Source organism: Anolis sagrei, chromosome 6 (assembly GCF_037176765.1).
Source record: "Anolis sagrei isolate rAnoSag1 chromosome 6, rAnoSag1.mat, whole genome shotgun sequence".
Classification (NCBI taxonomy): domain Eukaryota; kingdom Metazoa; phylum Chordata; class Lepidosauria; order Squamata; family Dactyloidae; genus Anolis; species Anolis sagrei.
Window position 1 is genome coordinate 11,338,978 of NC_090026.1, and position 19,635 is coordinate 11,358,612.

The window sequence follows — 19,635 nt, forward strand, 5'->3', positions numbered from 1 at the left end:
GTGGAACTCTCTGCCCCGGAGTGTGGTGGAGGCTCCTTCTTTGTAAGCTTTTAAACAGAGGCTGGATGGCCATCTGTCAGGGGTGATTTGAATGCAATATTCCTGCTTCTTGGCAGAATGGGGTTGGACTGGATGGCCCATGAGGTCTCTTCCAACTCTTTGATTCTATGAATGTATGGCAGCTTAAAAGAAAGCTATCATGGAGTTTTCTTGCCAAGATAATGCAGTAAAAACAGATTATTTTTCAGTATGGAAGCACCAGGACTGTTGAGCCTGCCAAACTTTCAACTCATTGAATCCTCAAATGAAGTTAGAAACAGAAGATAGTTGAAGGTTACTTTTTTTTTTAATTTGCTTAACAACCCAGGAATGTAATAGGCAGGAATCCTCCTACTACTAAAGCTGCTCCAAAAGCTGGAAACCAAAGCCACCTTTTCCCAGCTCCTCCTGCAAAAGAATAAATGTATATTTATTTATGAGTGACACTGATGGAATACCATTTCATCATACAGTTAAAAAAAGTGGCACCCACAGCTCTCCTCCTCCGTTCCCTTGTAACCCTCACAACAATCGTGTGAAGTAGGTCAAGGCTGGCAACACACTTGACTCAGGGACAATCAGTGAGTTTAGCTGAGGAAATATCTTTGCATCATGTTGGGAGAAGTTAACTAATTGAGACTATAATTTTCAGAATCCTCAAATCACTGGCACGGTGAGCTAGGAATTTTGGGTGCTGAAGTCCAAACAAGTCACTTTTTGGGTTATTGTAGGTTTTTCCGGGTTATATGGCCATGTTCTAGAGGCATTTTCTCCTGACGTTTCACCTGCATCCATGGCAAGCATCCTCAGAGGTAGTGAGGTCTATTGGAAGTAGGTAAATGGGTTTATATATCTGTGGAATGACCAGGGTGGGACAAAGGACTCTTGTCTGCTGGAGCTAGGTGTGAATGTTTCAACTGACCACCTTAATTAGCATTTGATGGCTTGGCAGTGCCTGGGGCAATCTTTTGTTGAGAGGTGATTAGATGTGCCTGATTGTTTACTCTCTGTTGTTTTGCTGTTGTAATTTTAGAGTTTTTTAATATTAGGTTCTTGTGGGGGGTTTTCGGGCTAAAGGGCCATGTTCTAGAGGCATTTCTCCTGACGTTTCGCCTGCATCTATGGCAAGCATCCTCAGAGGTAGTGAGGTCTATTGGAAGTAGGAAAATGGGTTTATATATCTGTGGAATGACCAGGGTGGGACAAAGGACTCTTGTCTGCTGAAGCTAGGTGTGAACTGACCAACTTAATTAGCATTTGATGGCTTGGCAGTGCCTGGGGGAATCTTTTGTTGAGCGGTGATTAGATGTGCCTGATTGTTTACTCTCTGTTGTTTTGCTGTTGTAATTTTAGAGTTTTTTTAAATATTGGTAGCCAGATGCATAGATGCAGGTGAAACGTCAGGAGAAAATGCCTCTAGAACATGGCCATATAACCCGGAAAAACCTACAACAACCCAGTGATTCCAGCCATGAAAGCCTTTGACAATACAAGTCACTTTTTCTAGCTCTAGTTTAAGATGCCATAGATGCAGGCAATACATTTTCCCAGGTTGCCTTATTTCACAGTACTTCCTGTAAAGGATATAGGATCCACCGTGATACTTGTAACAGGTCCCATCAGCCCCAGCAGCTTGGAAAATAAATGGGCATTATTGGCATTGTAGTCTAGTGGCAACTTTCATGTGGATATTGGAGTTCAACCTGGAGCAAGTACCAACTTCAAGTTGATGAAGGAAAGAGGACTTGACATTCCACCCTAAAGTGCTAGACTATTCCCACTCCCATCATCCTCAACACAGGCAGTCCCATTTCTGGTGGTTGGAAGCACAAAGCCTGACAGAGCTGCCCTGCCAAAATTATATTGGGTGTGTGTGTGTGTGTGTGTGTGTGTGTGTGTGTGTACCAGACCATACCTGTTGACAAATAAGCAACTCTTGGCTGGGACACATTTTGATGATCTGCCGATCTCTTCTGCTGATATCCTACAATGAAAAACCCATAAGAAAGTGATGGATAATGTAGCTTTATAAGTAGATTGATTCAGTGTGGTGGAGGCTCCTTCTTTGGAAGCTTTTAAACAGAGGCTGGATGGCCATCTGTCAGGGGTGATTTGAATGCAATATTCCTGCTTCTTGGCAGGGGGTTGAACTGGATGGCCCATGAGGTCTCTTCCAACTCTATGATTCTTTGATTCTATGATTCTAGTTAAGGAAGCCACCACTCTGAAGATCTTTTAGTCATAAGGTTACTATAAATCAAGATCAACTTGATGGTGAATAAGAATCAAATATTCACTTCTACAAGAAATACAATGTTTTCCATTTTCTTTCTCCCCTTTCTCTTGACTTGGTGGTCTCCCACAAGAGGAACATTTCAATCTAAGCATAGGCCAATGGCTTAATTTGTGGGAGTGGTAGTCTCCCAAAAGCTAAACTCTTGGGTGGTGAGCCCATCCTAGCATTACCTTTGACCCCAAGGACATATGGGGCAGGGGTTCCAATCTCCCCTTGCAGTCGTTGGGCCACCACTTGAAGCGTCTCATTCAGGGGGTAGCGACAGCGCAATGTCAGGCTAGGAAGAAATCAAAAACAGTGACCTACAGGAGCCATCTTTGGAAGTCGTCTTCTCAACCCATCAGCAACCAGTTAGAAGGTTCTCAAAAGCTTCACCTGTACTGGGAGTCCCTGGTGATGACTGGTTTCGCATCTGGAATCATCTCCCTCCTGAAGGTCACTTCATTCTCATACACCAAGTAGTTGCCTTCAAACTTTAGGAGATTGAGAAAGAAGATCAAAGAAAGGTTTAGCTCTCATTGACCAAGCTGAGAAAGACTAAGTGTGTGTTTAGACCAGGCATGGGCAAACTTTGGCCCTCCAGGTGTTTGGACTTCAACTCCCACAATTCCTAACAGCCTTCCGGCTGTTAGGAATTGTGGGTGTTGAAGTCCAAAACACCTGGAGGGCCAAAGTTTGCCCATGCCTGGTTTAGACAGTAAAATTAATGCAGTTTAACATCACTTTGCAATGGCTCAAGTCTATGGAATCCTAGGATTTGTAGTTTGGTGATACACCAGCACTCTTTGTCAGAAAAGGCTAAAGACCTTGTCAAACTACAAATCCTATAATTCTGTAGCATTGAGCCAAGGCAAAAAGGTGTAAACTGCATTAATTCTACAGTGTAGAATGTACCCTATGTTGTTTGTCCTGTTCTCCACATTCCCAATATAGGACTGGTTGAGGATATCCACATTCCTTTCTGCCAGAAATATTAAAAATTAACTAGCTATTTTTAATTACAAATATTTCAATCAAACACTGAAAGGGTTAAATGGATACAATGACTCAGCAAAAGCTGCAGTTCAATATAAGCAGGTGTAGCTTAATAGCCCTCAGTCTGAGGTAGCCCTCAGTCTGAGGTAGCCCTCAGTCTGAGGTAGCCCTCAGTCTGAGGTAGCCCTCAGTCTGAGGTAGCCCTCAGTCTGAGGTAGCCCTCAGTCTGAGGTAGCCCTCAGTCTGAGGTAGCCCTCAGTCTGAGGTAGCCCTCAGTCTGAGGTAGCCCTCAGTCTGAGGTAGCCCTCAGTCTGAGGTAGCCCTCAGTCTGAGGTAGCCCTCAGTCTGAGGTAGCCCTCAGTCTGAGGTAGCCCTCAGTCTGAGAGAAGTCTTTGTGGGAGAAGGGCCTCAGTGTGTTAGTTGGCCTCAGTATGAGTAGGCATCAGTGCTAGTTCACCTCAGTGTGAGAAAGTCAGTGCTAGTCAGTCTGAGAGAGCCCTCAGTATGAGAAGGCGTCAGTGGGAGAACAGCCTCAGTGTAAGGTGGGCCTCCATGTTAGTAGGCCCTGCTGTGAGAAGCTTCTGTGAGAGAAGCCCCAGGTTGAAGGCCATCGTGTGTAAAGCTCCAGTGTGAAGGCTGCTGTGTGTAAAAAGCTACTGTGTGAATCTCCTGTGTAACTTCGGTGTGAGAGGAAACTCTGTGAGAGCGAAGCTGTTTCTCTGCATGTGAAAAAAGCCTAGCGTGGAAGAAAAGAAGGAAATATAATTTTGTCGAAGGCTTTCATGGCTGGAATCACTAAGTTCTTGTGGGTTTTTTCGGGCTATATTGCATGTTCTAGAGGCATTTCTCCTGACGTTTTGCCTGCATCTATGGCAAGCATCCTCAGAGGTGAGGATGCTTGCATCCTCTGAGGATGCTTGCCATAGATGCAGGTGAAACGTCAGGAGAAATGCCTCTAGAACATGGCCATATAGCCCGAAAAAACCCACAAGAACTTAGTAAATATAATTTTATTTGTGTTGTGGAAACCTTGTTATTGTAAATAGTGCAATCATATTATTCTACTGCAAAGAAAAGCCTCCAATGGAAGAGATAACATTAGTGTGTGTGTTTATGTTCTTTTTATCACTCTGGGCTACTGGTGCTGGATCACGCTGCTGCTAATAAGTTACTCTGCTGTATATGTATGGGGAGGGTCTTTTGTTAGTAAGCCCACACACCCAACACTTTCCCCACTTTCTAAGGACTTTATCACACCAGACTGTTGTCCATATGGGCTGAGTGAGAATAACAGGTTGAATGGTTCAGAGTAGACCACAGAATGGATTCATCACCTCACTCAGAATTTTGGATAATTCAGACTAAAATCCCAAATTCTCACATCATTGGAATTTCAACTTACTGTTCTTGTGGTGCCACAAGAGGCTACAGAAAAAGAGAAGAGAGCCCTGGATTCATCAGCTGCAACTGGCCCACAGTTCCTGTCTCTCAGGTGCGTATTCCTAGGGTTCAAGGATGGTTTGGTGTCGAGGCTGAGGATTGTGGCAGCCATGGTTCCATTGGGGAGGCACACTGCATCCAAAAAGGAAACCTTTCAGACATATTGCCATCTGGTCGCATGTCACCCATCCCAAGGCAGCAGAAAACAAGCCTGCTTAATCTTCAATATCACATCCAATATCACATCCAAGCTTCTTCAAAAGACTATACAAAGAATATAAAATTAAAGCCATTGAAATCCACAAGCATGTGGACAATTTCAACAGAAAGGAGGAAACCATGAAAATGAACAAAATCTGGCTACCAGTATTAAAAAAAAACTCTAAAATTAAAACAGCAAAACAGCAGAGGGAAAACAATCAGGGACATCTAATCACCTCTCAACAAAAGATTGCTCCAGGCACTTCCAGGCCATCGAATGCTAATCAAGGAGGTCAGTTGAAACATTCACACCTAGGTCCAACAGACAAGAGTCCTTTGTCCCACCCTGGTCATTCCACAGATATATAAACCCTTTTTCCTAGTTCCAACAGACCTCACTACCTCTGAGGATGCTTTATTTATTTATTTATTTATTTATTTATTTATTTATTTGTCAAATGTATATGCCACTTGCCATAGATGCAGGCGAAACATCAGGAGAGAATGCCTCTAGAACATGGCCATATAGTCCGAAAAAACCTACAACAACCCAATATAAAGTTCATTATTTGTATATAGCCCCGGAGGAATGTCTATGGATGCTTTGCTCAAAAAGAGGACTTTGAGTATTTACAGGCAGAAATACACAAGGCTTTTCAACTACCACCATTAATATCTCACTTCAGCATCTTGATATGTCTTTGTCACTTCACTCACCAAGCAGTTTTCCTGTGGGGAAAATGCAAGCAAAGGAGAATGCTACATTTATCGCCAGCGTCTTGTTGTCCCGCAGGCTGAAATCAAGTTGAGTCGTCAGCCCTTGGAGAGAAATATCCTGGAACAGACATACATTTACATAGACAGGAAGATTTTCACACTTGACCTAAGAGCAAAATAGTTGCAGGCTTTTCCACACCTACCTGATATGACAAGCCAACTGCCAAGAAGGGCACTGACAGGTAGAAGTATTTGCCGTCATCTTGGACAGTGTAGTTCTGTGACACAATTAATTCACTGGTCAGCTTCTGGTTGCCCACATATGAGACCCAGTAACGGTCCAAATTTCCATGGGTCATCACCAGGCCAATCCTTCCTGTCTCGCAAAAGCCATCAAAGGTTGGAAGAACTAATGGTGTGAGCAAAAGACAAGAAGGGGGACAAAGATTACATTGTGTTTTGATAGATGTTTAGAAGCCATTTCCAATTATAGCTCTCTTTCTCCTCTGCCTGTCATAAAACTTACCAACATCTGGGACATCGCATTCAATAACCGCAGGGTAAGTGAACAGCTTGTCCTTGGGGACCAGGTTGAGGACGTAGTCAAGGCGAACAGTGTACCTCCGGATGTTGCCATATAGATACTGCCCAAAAGAATCAAGAGATTGTGTTGTTGAAGGCTTTCATAGCCGGAATCACTGGGTTGTTGTAGAGTTTTTTGGCTATATGGCCATGGTCTAGAGGCATTCTCTCCTGACATTTCGCCTGCATCTATGGCAAGTATCCTCAGAGGTAGTGAGGTCAAGAGATTGTGTTGTCGAAGGCTTTCATGGCTGGAATCACTGGGCTGCTGTGAGTTTTCCAGGCTGTATGGCCATGTTCCAATGGTCTTTGTTGCTAGTTAGCCATCTCCTCTAACTATTAGAAAATTCCTCAAAGTGTTTATCTGGAAGCTACTTTCTTGTAATCTCTTGATTGGGTTGCTGTGAGTTTTCTGGACTATATAGCCATGCTCTAGAAGCATTCTCTCCTGTGGTTTCACCTACATCTATGGCAGGCATCCTCAGAGGTTGTGAGGTCTGTTGGAAACTAGGCAAGTGAGGTTTATATATCTGTGGAATGACCAGGGAGGGAGAAAGCATTCTTGTTGGCTTGAGACAAGTGTGAATGTTGCAATTGGCCACCTTGATTAGCATTTAATGGCCTTGTAGCTTCAAAGCCTGGCTGGTTGCTGCCTGGGAGGGATTCTTTGTTGGGAGGTGTTAGCTGGCCCTGAATTATTCTTGTTTGGAATTCCCGTTTTTCGAACCAGCCAGACTTTGAAGCTGCAAGACCACTAAAATGATCAAGGGTCTGGATAATAAGCCCTATGAGGAGCGGCTTAAGGAGCTGGGCATGTTTAGCCTGAAGAAGAGAAGGATGAGAGGAGATATGATAGCCATGTATAAATATGTGAAAGGAAGCCACAGGGAGGAGGGAGCAAGCTTGTTTTCTGCTTCCTTGAAGACTAGGACGCGGAGCAATGGCTTCAAACTACAAGAAGGGAGATTCCGTTTGAACATGAGGAAGAACTTCCTGACTGTGAGAGCCGTTCAGCGGTGGAACTCTCTGCCTTGAAGTGTGGTGGAGGCTCCTTCTTTGGAAGCTTTTAAACAGAGGTTGGATGACCATCTGTCAGGGGTGATTTGAATGCAACATTCCTGCTTCTTGGCAGAATGGGGTTGGACTGGATGGCCCATGAGGTCTCTTCCAACTCTTTGATTCTATGATTCTAAAAATGCTAATCAAGGTGGCCAATTGCAACATTCACACTTGTCTCAAGCCAACAAGAATTCTTTCTCCCACCCTGGTCATTCCACAGATATATAAACTTCACTTGCCTAGTTTCCAACAGACCTCACAACCTCTGAATCTGCCTGCCATAGATGTAGGTGAAACATCAGGAGAGAATGCTTCTGGAGTATGTTTCTGGAGCATAGCCATATAGCCCAGAAAACTCACAGCAACCCAATCAAGAGATTACAAGAAAGTAGCTTCCAGATAAACACCTGGGGGAATTTTCTAATGGTTAGAGAAGATGGCTGACTAGCAAGGTGGCCAATTGATAACATTCATACTTGCCTTCAACAGACAAGAGTTCTTTCTCCCACCCTGGACATTCCAAAGTTATATAACCCTCTCTTGCCTAGTTTCGAACAGACCTCTCAACCTCTGAGGATGCTTGCCATAGATGTGGGTGAAAAATCAGGAGAGTGTGCTTCTGGAACATGGCCATACAGCCCAGAAAACTTGAAACAACCCAATCAAGAGATTATAAGGAAGTAGCTCCCAGGTAAACACCTGGGGGAATTTTCTAATGGTTAGAGGAGATGGCTAACTACCAACAAACACCATGACTTTAAGTTATATTTCAGAGAAAGGAACTGAATAATAGTAAGAAGAACACCAACACTTTATTTATATTCTGCCCTTTTCACTCCGAAGGGGACTTGGGGCGGATCACAGCACACATACAAGGCAAACATTCAATTCTGCTTTTGTATAGACAATACACAGACAGAACAGAAAAGAGGTGTTGACAACTCAGTGTCCAGCTGTTTTTGTTTTGGTGCCAAGGAAGGTGAGTCCAGCCATAGAGGGCACTGTTGCTCCATTATGATGAAGAGCCATCAGGACTTCTTCCTTCCTTTTGGTCACCCAGCATTTTCTGATCTAGGTTCTTGTGGGTTTTTTTTTTCTTTTCGGGCTATAGGGCCATGTTCTAGAGGCATTTCTCCTGACGTTTCGCCTGCATCTATGGCAAGCATCCTCAGAGGTAGTGAGGTCTGTTGGAATTAGGACAATGGGTTTATATATCTGTGGAATGGCTGGGGTGGGGCAAAGAGCCCTTCTCTGCTGGAGTTAGGTGTGAATGTTTCAACTGACCACCTTCATTAGCATTTGAAGGCCTGGCTGAGCCTGGGAAAATCTTTTGTTGAGAGGTGTTAAGCTGTGCCTGGTTGTTTCCTCTCTGCTATTTTGCTGTTGTAATTTTAGTTTTTTAATACTAGTAGCCAGATTTTGTTCATTTTCATGGTCTCTTCCTTTCTGTTGAAATTGTCCACATGCTTGTGGATTTCAATGGTTTCTCTGTGTAGTCTGACATGGTGGTTGTTGGTATGGTCCAGCATTTCTGTGTTCTCAAATAATATGCTGTGTCATATTATTTTCTGATCTTCTTTATGGAGTCATGAAACACCTCCCCTGCTTTTAGCGGTAACTAATTTCTCTAATTACAGCTAAAGCTGTTTTCAAACTGCTAAGGTAAACAGTGAGCAGAGCTGATAATCGACTGCTCATACCGACCAAAGGCTTCGAACTTGCAACCTTTCGGCTGACAGATCTTCTAGTTGCGGGTGATTTCCCCTTCCATTATTTTAAGAGCTGCTCAGCTGCACAAACCCAATAATGGTAACAAAGAAAAGATTTTTGGCTCCCAATCTTTCTGTACAATCCAGGCCTTCCTTGCTACATTGCTTTCAACATGTAACTTAATCATATCCTTGTTGGCCAAATAGTAACCAAACACAGGCAAGAGATGTTATGTGTAACTATGCTTACAAACCAGTGGGGCAGGGGGAGGCTGTTACCATTTCCACTCTCACCTTCTGTTCTACCAAAGGATCAGTGAAAGGGACCTGGAGAATTAAAACCCGGGTATTATTGGGGTTGGGCCTTTCATCCAGATGGCAGCCACGCATCTTGAGATCCTTGGGCGTTAAGGGCATGCCACCAATGCCAACAGAGGTCAGCTCCACGTCAGGGAGAAAGTTGCCCAGGCTGATATCAAAATAGCCTTTATCTGGGATTGTATCTGGAAGACAGAGACAGGTATTTATTTAATATCTTACTCCAAGGCAAATTAATAATAATAATAATAATAATAATAAAAACTTTATTTATATACCGCTCCATCTCCCCAAGGGAACTCAGAGCGGTTCCCAGGTAACATCACAAAACATACAAAGTAAAAAACAACATAACCATAAGATTAACAAAACAAAATATAAGCATAAAAATTGTCACCATAACACACATATATTAAAAGAATCCTGTTTCCCTCTTTACAAGCAAGAATGAGCAACCTTTGCATACTGCAACCCCCATCAGCCCTAGACAGGACAAGCAGTGGTTGGGTTGATTTATTTTTATTTTTATTTCAAATATTTCTACCCCGCCCTTCTCACCCCGGGGGGGGACTTAGAGCGGCTTACAAAGGCACAATTTGATGCCGGCATCAATACAACAATACAACAATAAAACAAAACAATATAGCAGCAATCAAACAGTTAAAAACAATTAAACAGTCTGTTCTCAGTTCTACAACACGTCAATAAACCAGTTTAACACTCAGCGTTCGCTGTCTCATAGTTCATAGTTTCAATTCCACATTGTCAGTCCTGTCAATTCCAGTCGTCCATTTTTCTTAACTGCCAGATTGCCCGAAGGCCTGGTCCCATAACCACGTTTTAAATTTCCTTCTAAAGGAGAGGAGGGATGTTGATGATCTAATTTCCCCAGGGAGTGAGTTACACAGGTGAGGGGCCACCACCGAGTAGGTACAGTCCAGTAACTTCTGGAAGAAGCCATGGGAACTATAGTAGCCACTTCTGGAAGAATATATACTGTATATACTTGAGTATAAGTCTAGTTTTTCAGCCCTTTTTTAGGCTGGAAAAGCCCCCCTTGGCTTATACTTGAGTCAAAGTTATTTATTATTTCATTGTATTATTATTATTATTATTATTACATTATTTTACTCTATAATTATTTTATTACCTTTATTGTTTTACTCTATTATTACTATTACATTACAATTACTCTGTTATTATTATTAGATTTATTATTTTACTCTATTATTATTGGAAGGATACATAAGCACATTTATATTAAAGAAAGTTTGATAATGGTTTAATCCGAGTTATCTGACATTACAGATTTATGTAAATATTCAAAAACATGTAACCTACTGATTAATGTACGGTAATTGTGGCGCAGTGGGTTAAAGCACTGAGCTGCTGAGCTTGTGGACCGAAAGGTCACAGGTTTGATTCCGGGGAGCGGCATGAGCTTCCGCTGTCAGCCCTAGTTTCTGCCAACCTAGCAGTTCGAAAACATGCAAATGTGAGCAGATCAATAGGTATCACTCCAGCGGGAAGGTAACGGTGCTCCATGCAGTCATGCTGGCCACATGACCTTGGGGGTGTCTATGGACAACGCCGGCTCTTCGGCTTAGAAATGGAGATGAGCACCACACCCCAGAGTCAGACATGACTGGACTTAATGTCAGGGGACAACCTTTTACCTATTTTTATTTTGAAATTTACTAGTAGCTGCTGCATTTCCCACCCTTGGTTTATACTTGACTCAATACATTTTCTCCAGTTTTTTGTTTTTTTGTGGTAAAATTAGGTGCCTCAGCTTATATTCGGGTCGGATCATACTTGAGTATATATGGTACATATTTTCAGTGCATGATACCCATTCACATTAGAAAGGATGGTATGAGTTCCCTTCTGGAAACATAAAAACAAGATGTGAAGCTTACTGTTGATCAGGACCAGCATCTGAAGGGCAAAGGGTGTGCGAATGAGCTTCAGGCTGCGGTGGCGAGTCCGATCACTCTCATCCCCTTGCCATTTACGGTCTAACATCAGCCTGATGCTATAAGTTGTGCCATAGTGGTTGTCCATCACATCACTCTGAGAAACAAAATAAAAGAGAAGTGAGGAATGGATTCCAAATATTGAGACAATTATTTATTTATATCCCACCCTTCTCAACCCCGAAGGGGACTCAGGGCAGACTAACAAAGGCAACAATTCAATACCATATATTGATACATTGGTAAATAAACAAAATGTTAAAACCAAACCCATTAAAAATATAGCATTAAAACATCAATTAAAATCACATGATCCAAATCTTATTCCAAAGCCAGTCCGAGTCGTCATTATATTAATTTGTAGTCTCATATTGCACTATTCTCGTTACTGGCCAAAGCCTGATCCCAGAGCCATGTTTTCATTTTTTTTTCCCTGAAGGTCAGGAGGGATGAGGCAGATCTAATTTCACTGGGGAGGGAGTTCCATAGGCAAGGGACCACCACCGAAAAGGCCCTGTCTCTCATCCCCACCAGTTGCGCTTGTGAGGGGGGTGGGACTGAGAGGAGGGCCTCCCCAATGATCTTAATCTATGAGGTGGGTCATAGAGGAAGATACCAGTTTGGACAAGTAAGCTGGTAACAGCTGTGCCATTCTCCTTTGCTTACATTTTCCCCATGGGAAAACTGCATCCCTGGTTGAGACGCAACCTGCAGCTGACTATGGAAAAGTATGCAGAATTTGAGAGACAAGGTTCGACAGTTTGGATGAGTCTTTCAAAGTTTGGAATAAAACATAGAGCAGACACTCCACCATAGAAAATGATAGCGATTGTAAGATCCTCCTAGAACAGACCCCAAGGCTGTCCAGCTAGCAATTCTGTCAGATACTGACCTCTGTGAGCCCACCCACAGCTCCAATGGGGACCGTGATGCTGAGAAAATCTGTCCTGTCTGTCAGAAAGGTGTATCCGTTTCTTGCCACAGTCACCCTGTCAATCACACGTCCATCCAAGCCCATCTCGATGGCTTCATCCCGATAGAGATTGGGGAACGCAACCAGTGAAGGCATGATCCGTGGGGTCACCCAGCTTAGAGTGGTGGCTGTGAAAACTGGAGCGTCTGTAAGAGACAGAAGCTTGGCATGTTATCTGCACTGCAGGTTCAAAAAATGCAAAAAATGCTGTAGGTTTTTTGGGCTGTATGGCCATGTTCTAGAAGCATTCTCTCCTGACGTTTTGCCTGCATCTGTGGCAGGCATCCTCAAAGGATGCCTGCCACAGATGCAGGTGAAATGTCAGGAGAGAATGCTTCTAGAACATGGCCATAGAGCTCGAAAAACCTACAACAACTCTGTTTTTGTGTTGTTTATGGCAACCATAAGGTCAACCTATCATGAGGGTTTCTTGACGTGATTTCTTTAGAGAGGGTTTGCCTTTGCCTTGCTTTGAAGCTGAGAGAGTGTGACTTGTCTAAAGCCACTCCATAGGCTGCCATGGCCAAGAGGGGATTCAAATTTTGGTCTCTGGAGTCATAGCCCAATGCATCTTACTGATCCTTATGCCTAGGAGTATCTTGTACTAAAACACCATGGAGAAGACTGGCACCCAGGTTGACTTTTTTTGTTGGAGGGTATTCAGGAACCAGAGAGACTCACTGATGGGACAGGCAACTGCAGTATCCACCATCAATATCATCCATGCCTGTTTGTAGAAGACGGTGGCTCGAGCCACCTCCACTTCCAGGCCTTTCACCTGCGGAAGAAGCCATGACAAGGATGCAAGGATTAGAATCATAGAATCATTGAGTTGTAAGATACCTTGAGGGCCATCCAGTCCAACCCCCTGCCAAGTACCAGGAAAATCACATTCAAAGCACCCCTGACAGATGGCCACCCAGCCTCTGTTTCAAAGCATCCAAAGGAGGAGCCTCCACCACACTTCAGGGCAAAGAATTCCACTGCTGATCAGCTCTCACAATCAGAAAGTTCTTCCTAATGTTCAGGAGGAATTTGAAGCTATTGTTTTGTGCACTAGTCTCCAGAGCAGCAGAAAACAAGATTGCTCCCTCCTCCCTATGGCTTCCTCTTACATATTTCAACCTATCATTAGGGTTTCTTGACATGATTTCATCAGAGTGGGCTAAAGCATTCATGTCTCCTATCATGTCTCCTCTCAGCCTTCTCTTTTGCAGGTTAAACATGTCCAGCTCTTTAAGCCGCTCCTCATAGGGTTTGTTCTCCACACCCTTGAGGTCAACATCTCCCTTCAATTGTGGTGCCCAGAACTGCACACAGCGTAATTCCAGGTGTGGTCTACCAAGGCAGAATAGAGGGCTAGCATGACTTCCCTGGATCTAGACACTAGACTCCTATTCATGCAGGTCATTATCTCATTGGCTTTTTTGTGCCGCCCCATGACACTGTTGGCTCATGTTTAACTTGCTGTCGATGAGGATTAAATGCTCAGGTCTCACAAGTCAGGATCAAACTAGGATTTAGAGGGAGAAAGCTTCTTTGAGGCAACACATGTTGACAAGTGCAGGGTGACAATTCAAATTGGGTCCTACCAAAGCTAAGATGGGAGGAGTGACACCTACAATAACCATTGTGGCAGCCACTAATGCTTCTTACCATAGCGATTTCAGTCTGCTGCGTGCCATAAGGAGTGCGGAAGAGGACCCTGCTAGCTGTGGTGTTGACCCCATAGCCAAGGGCATGGGCTTCGGTGGCCATCATGTTCTGCAAGGAGCCATTCTGGAAATGGAAGACTACCTGCCACACCTGGTTCATAGCCCCCTGAGCCTGCAAAAGACAATCAGACGTGAGAATGGGGAGAGCCCGACCTTTTCATCTCTCCTAAAATACAAACTATGGCATCACTGAACCTTTTCAACAGGAGTTAGAAAGACACAAAGCAACTAGAGAGCATATATGTTAGACTTTGGCAAACTTCGGCACTTCAGGTGTTTTGGACTTCAACTCCCACAATTCCTAACAGCCTACCAGCTGTTAGGAATTGTGAGAGTTGAAGTCCAAAACATCTCGAGGGCTGAAGTTTGCCCATGCCTGATATATATTCTGGTTCAACAAAGTAACAGGATAGTTCCCCTTTAAACACAATCCAGCCTCTTCTCCATTATCCTTGGAGATTTTCCATTTTCCTTGGAGATGAGAAATAGCTGAAGGACTGTATTAATAGTCGCAACCAGAAAGCTGTATAGCTCTGTGTAATAAATCAGTTTTTCTGCCAACACTAGATCAGAAGAGCCTGGATCAAGTAAAACAAAACACAACCTTCCTCACCTGGATCCCATCTTATCCACACTGGTCAGATTAGGATTGTTCAAGCAGGCTTTAAGTGCATTAAGCAAGTAAATCCTAAATGTAATCACCTCTCAACAAAAGTTTGCTCCAGGCACTGCCAGGCCATTGTATGCTGGTCAAGGTGGTCAGTTGAAACATTCACATCTAGCTCCAGCAGACAAGAGTCCTTTGTCCTATCCTGGTCATTCCACAGATCTATAAACCCTTTTTCCTAGTTCCAACAGACCTCACTACCTCTGAGGATGCTTGCCATAGATGCAGGTGAAACGTCAGGAGAGAATGCCTCTAGACCATGGCCATATAGCCCGAAAAAACCTACAACAACCAAGTAAATCCTGCTCTTATTTCCAATCACTGAGAAAAGAGAGCAGCAACCTGAAAATGTCTTAAAGCATACACTACTCTTTTAAAGATTTTTAGATACTTGATGAGCAAAGCATTTAAAGGTGAAATGTTAAAATAGTTAAAGAGTTAATAGCTGAAATGCCTTTATAATGCTTTTATCTCGGATCTCCGAACAGAGATGAGAATGCAGGCGAAAGCCTTCTCCCTCTTTATTTTACAAAGACGATATACACCACAGAGCCCCCGGGTTAAACCACTGAGCTGCTGAACTTCCTGGCCAAAAGTTCGGCAGTTCGAATCTGGAGAGCAGGGTGAGCTCCTGCTGTTAGCTCCAGCTTCTGCCAACCTAGTTGTTCGAAAACATGCAAAAATGAGCAGATCACTAGGTACCGCTTCGGCAGGAAGATAACGGCGCTGCACGCAGTCATGCTGGCCACAAGACCTTGGAGGTGTCCATGGACAATGCCAGCTCCTTGGCTTAGAAATGGAGATGAGCACCACCTCCCAGAGTCAGACACGACTAGACTAAATGTGAAGGGGAAACCTTTACCTTCACTTTATATAAACTACATTCTTTTGGAGTCCTTACCACAGGAAACACAGCAATCCAGTCTTCATTCAGTGCCTCACTTGCTATTCCTGGGACGGCACGCCGAACAGAAACCTATAAAAACATGGCAGATAAGTCATGTCCATACAAATATGTATTTTCAGGCTTGCACATTGAATGAAAAGTGGCTTTTGAGAGTTAAAATAGGGAGAGCTTTTAGGGAGAGGCAGGTTGGACATTTACTTCTGATTTTGAAATAATTATGCAGCCAGACATTTTAACATTGTACAACTGAGGTATGCTGAGAACACAGGGGGTAAAAAAAGAAGAAAACTACAACCCCAGTCAGCATATCCAATGATGAAGAACACTGGGGGCTGAAGTGGTAGATGGATGGCAGTATTATGCTCACCTGTGCTCCAGGTTGAGAGTGGAGAAATTATTTTGGTTCTAGCTCACTTTTAGGAAAGTTGCAATTTTGGAAGGGACCAATGGCAGAACTGTAAATACCAGCATATATTAGCTTTAAATTCCTCCTACGAGGGATTTAGGTTCGCCACTCCTGCTTGGGACGTGAAGAGGACAATAATGATTAGTACTGTATATACTTGAGTATAAGCCGGCCCGAATATAAATCAAGACATCTAATTTTACCACAAAAAACTGGGAAAATGTATTGACTCAAGTATAAGCCGAGGGAGGCTTTTTCAGCCTAAAAAAGAGCTGAAAAACTTGGCTTATACTCAAGTATATATGGTAATAAGGAAAAACATACAAGCACGGCAAGCCTGCAGCAATTTGCTTTTGCCGGAGCCTACTGGGAAAAGCAAGACTCCCTTCTCTGTGTAACTGGGTGCAAACTACTTTTGTATCTTGAACTCAGCTCCCAGTTCTACAGTATGCTGAGGATTAAGGAGGAGAAAGTAAACAGGACATTTTAAAAGCAGCTGAAAAAGCGGGATGGCATAGGAGTAAAGCAGGACTGCTCCTGCCTAATCAGGATAGTTGGAAGCGATGTCTTTGTGGTTTCCTTCTCTGTTCCACTCACTTCCATATAATTTTCCTCACAAACAATCTCACGGGGGCTCCATGCAGAACCCAAAGGACATTTCATGGAGACATCATACGCAGCAGTCACATTGGATGGGCTGGTGATTTCCACTTGGAGATGGAGGCTGAAATCCTGGTCAAACTGGACAAATATAAAATGGTACTTCGGTTAGTTTTAGAGCAGGCATGGGCAAACTTCAGCCCTCCGGGTGTTCTGGATTTCAACTCCCACCATTCTTAACAGCCTCAGGCCCTTTCCTTCCCCCCTCAGCCGCTTAAGTGATGTAGGTGAACTATAACTCCAAAACTCAAAGTCAATGCCCATCAAACCTTCCAGTTATTTTCTCTTGGTCATGGGAGTTCTGTGTGCCAAGTTTTGTTTAATTCTATCATTGACCGAGTTCAGGATGCTCTTTGATTGTAGGTGAACTATAAATCCCAGCAACTACAACTCCCAAATGACAAAATCAATTCACACACCCCTCCCCCCCAACCTCACCAGTATTGGGCATATAGGTATTTGTGCCAAATTTGGTCCAGGGAATTAAAATACATGCTGCATATCAGATATTTACATTATGATTAATAACGGTAGGAAAAGTACAGTTATGAAGCAGCAACAAAGATAAATTTATGGTTGGGGTCACCACAACATGAGGAACTGTATTAAGGGGTTACGGCATTAGGAAGGTTGAGAAACACTGCTATTCACCTAACATTGGACTCTCTTTGGGAGTTTGGTAACACAGACTCTTATGGGGAGTGCCTGCACTTTTTTACCACTAATAATAATAATAATAATAATAATAATAATAATAACAACAATAATAAACTTTATTTATACCCCGCCACCATTTCCCCAGAGGGGACTCAGAGTGGCTTACCTGAGGCCATGTCCAGCAATACATTACAGCAAAATAAAATACAGAACAACAAAAATAACATCACAATAAAATAAATAAAACATTCAAGTAAAATAAACAGTGCAAAATAACATAATGTGAAAAGCTCAGCTTTACCAAGTTGTGAACCGAGCAGCCCAGAAAGGACACTCTGATCTCAGGATTGCCATATAAGTCCGTGGTTTTGGTGAAGCCACACTGGGCTGCCACATGGTCTGTCACAGGAATGCGCTGTCCCAGCTCATCTATGGGAAACAAATGGCAGTAGGTTACCTAAACCTCAAATAATGGGATGTTCTTTCCAGGATTTGTTCAGAGGGGGGTTTTCCTTTTATTTCCTTTGCAGTCGAGAGAGTGTGTCTTCGCCAAGGTAACCCAATTAGTTACCATGACTCAATGCTATGGAATCTTGGGACTTGTCGTTTGGCTAAAGACCTTGTAAAACTACAGCTCCTATGACTGCATAACATCAAGCCATGTTAGTTCAAGGGGTGTCAAACTGCTACATTATAGATGCATCTTAGAGTGTCTCTGAGCATACAGAGATGAATTTCCTCCTGCAACTGAAAAATTAGATCCACCCTTCCCCAAAACCCTGAAATCCCCTTTCAAAGAATTGTCATACTTACTGAAGACACTATACGCCCAAGAGCTCTGGCCCAAAGCGGCCTTGTCCATCCATATCCAGAAGTAACGGCCTCGACATTCAGTCCGTGTAACACCTTCAAGAAAAGATCCAAGCACAGACATTGAGTATCATGAAATCCTCCTTGTTATTCCATTGTAATAGCCATGGTTCTGTTTCGTGGGATTTATAGTTTGGGATGGCACAGGAGTGCTCTTGCATAGGATACTGAAAAGCTCAGCCTGAACTGCAAAATGCAGGATGCTATAGGCTACCTTGGCTCTAGGTACAAATGTTGTCAGAGATAAATTGACTAATTGACACTTGACCAAGAGTGCATCTACACAGTAGAATTAGTACAGTTTGACCTCACTTTAACTGCCATTTTCAATGCTATGTGGTCAAGAGAGTTGTAGTTTTGCATGTCTCTGCCAAAGAATGCTTGATGCCTCACCAAACTGTAAATCCCAGGATTCCATAGCATTGAGCCAGTGATGTCAAACTGCATCCTTTCCACAATGTTGAGGTTTCTGTGACTCAGACAGAGCTCACATCCATTCTATGCAAACATAATTGGGAGGGATTGTTGGAAATTACAACCTTCTTCAAGCCTCCTCTACTAATTTGTTTATCTATAATCCTGTTGCTTACTTTTTGTATGTATGTTCTGATATGCAGCTTCTTTTGCTCTATGTTTCCTGAGAGGTTGTGGGAGGCGCTACAGATCACATGATCTGATCTGAGACTGCTCAGACCCCAGACTCCATTAGACTTTGGGACTGTTCAGACCAATTCTTGCCTGCTGTTGACTGTAAGAAAGATGCCCTGTGCCATTTGCACACAGAAACTATTTCAAACGTATCTCAAACTGCACTGATAAGTTCTGTACCTGTGTATGGTGAACACATAAAATTGTGAGTAAACCATTTTTTTTAAAAAAAAACAAAGTTTACTTCATTTTTGTCTCTTGAGTGCATGATATAAAACAAGTTTTGTGGGAGAGTAGATATATTTTTGGGCAACTGAAAAACATTTCTGAATCACTGCTATTTTGTGCATGGGCATATTCTCTGTTTTCCTAACATACTAGAGACAACAGGTTATTCAGTCTAACAACTGAAGCCAATTTCCTTGCATAATTACATTTAGTTGCATAACGCTTGAGAAGGTGCTACTCAAATGGGTTTTTGGCTCTTCTCTAAAAGGTTATGAATACCATTTTCTAAAAAGGTTATGATCTCTAAAAGGCCATGCTTTTTTAGAAAGGATAGCCACACCACGCAGTTTCCTTCCTTATATGAAATACAACATCTCCAAAAAACTACTCACCTGTGGGAAAAGGTATAGACGCCACCTCCTGAGACAGAAACACACACAGCAGGACTGAGCTACATGGAGAAAGCAGAAAGAAAGGGAATCAGTTTTGCTTTCAATCGAGCAAAAGACCCTGTAAAACTGGCAGGGAAAAGAGTAAATGCAGAGAACCAGGAATACTATCAGGGGATTAAGATAGGAGTTCACCAAAATAG

At 43.0% G+C, this 19,635-nt stretch overlaps 1 protein-coding gene across 1 annotated transcript; it reads right to left on the reverse strand.

Annotated features, from left to right (window-relative positions):
• Positions 1 to 346: 346 nt before the first annotated feature.
• Positions 347 to 19,489, reverse strand: LOC132779219 (uncharacterized). Its single transcript, XM_060782916.2, has 18 exons — positions 19,436 to 19,489; positions 18,111 to 18,203; positions 17,599 to 17,726; positions 16,578 to 16,721; positions 15,569 to 15,643; positions 13,942 to 14,112; positions 12,967 to 13,063; positions 12,205 to 12,431; positions 11,256 to 11,409; positions 9,313 to 9,521; positions 6,195 to 6,312; positions 5,872 to 6,077; positions 5,669 to 5,786; positions 4,713 to 4,882; positions 2,711 to 2,808; positions 2,506 to 2,612; positions 1,955 to 2,023; positions 347 to 447 (listed from the first exon to the last, which is right to left on the reverse strand). The coding sequence occupies exons 2-18, from the start codon at positions 18,157 to 18,159 to the stop codon at positions 356 to 358; spliced, it is 2,232 nt and encodes a 743-aa protein (XP_060638899.2). The 5' UTR covers positions 18,160 to 18,203; positions 19,436 to 19,489; the 3' UTR covers positions 347 to 355.
• Positions 19,490 to 19,635: the final 146 nt, after the last annotated feature.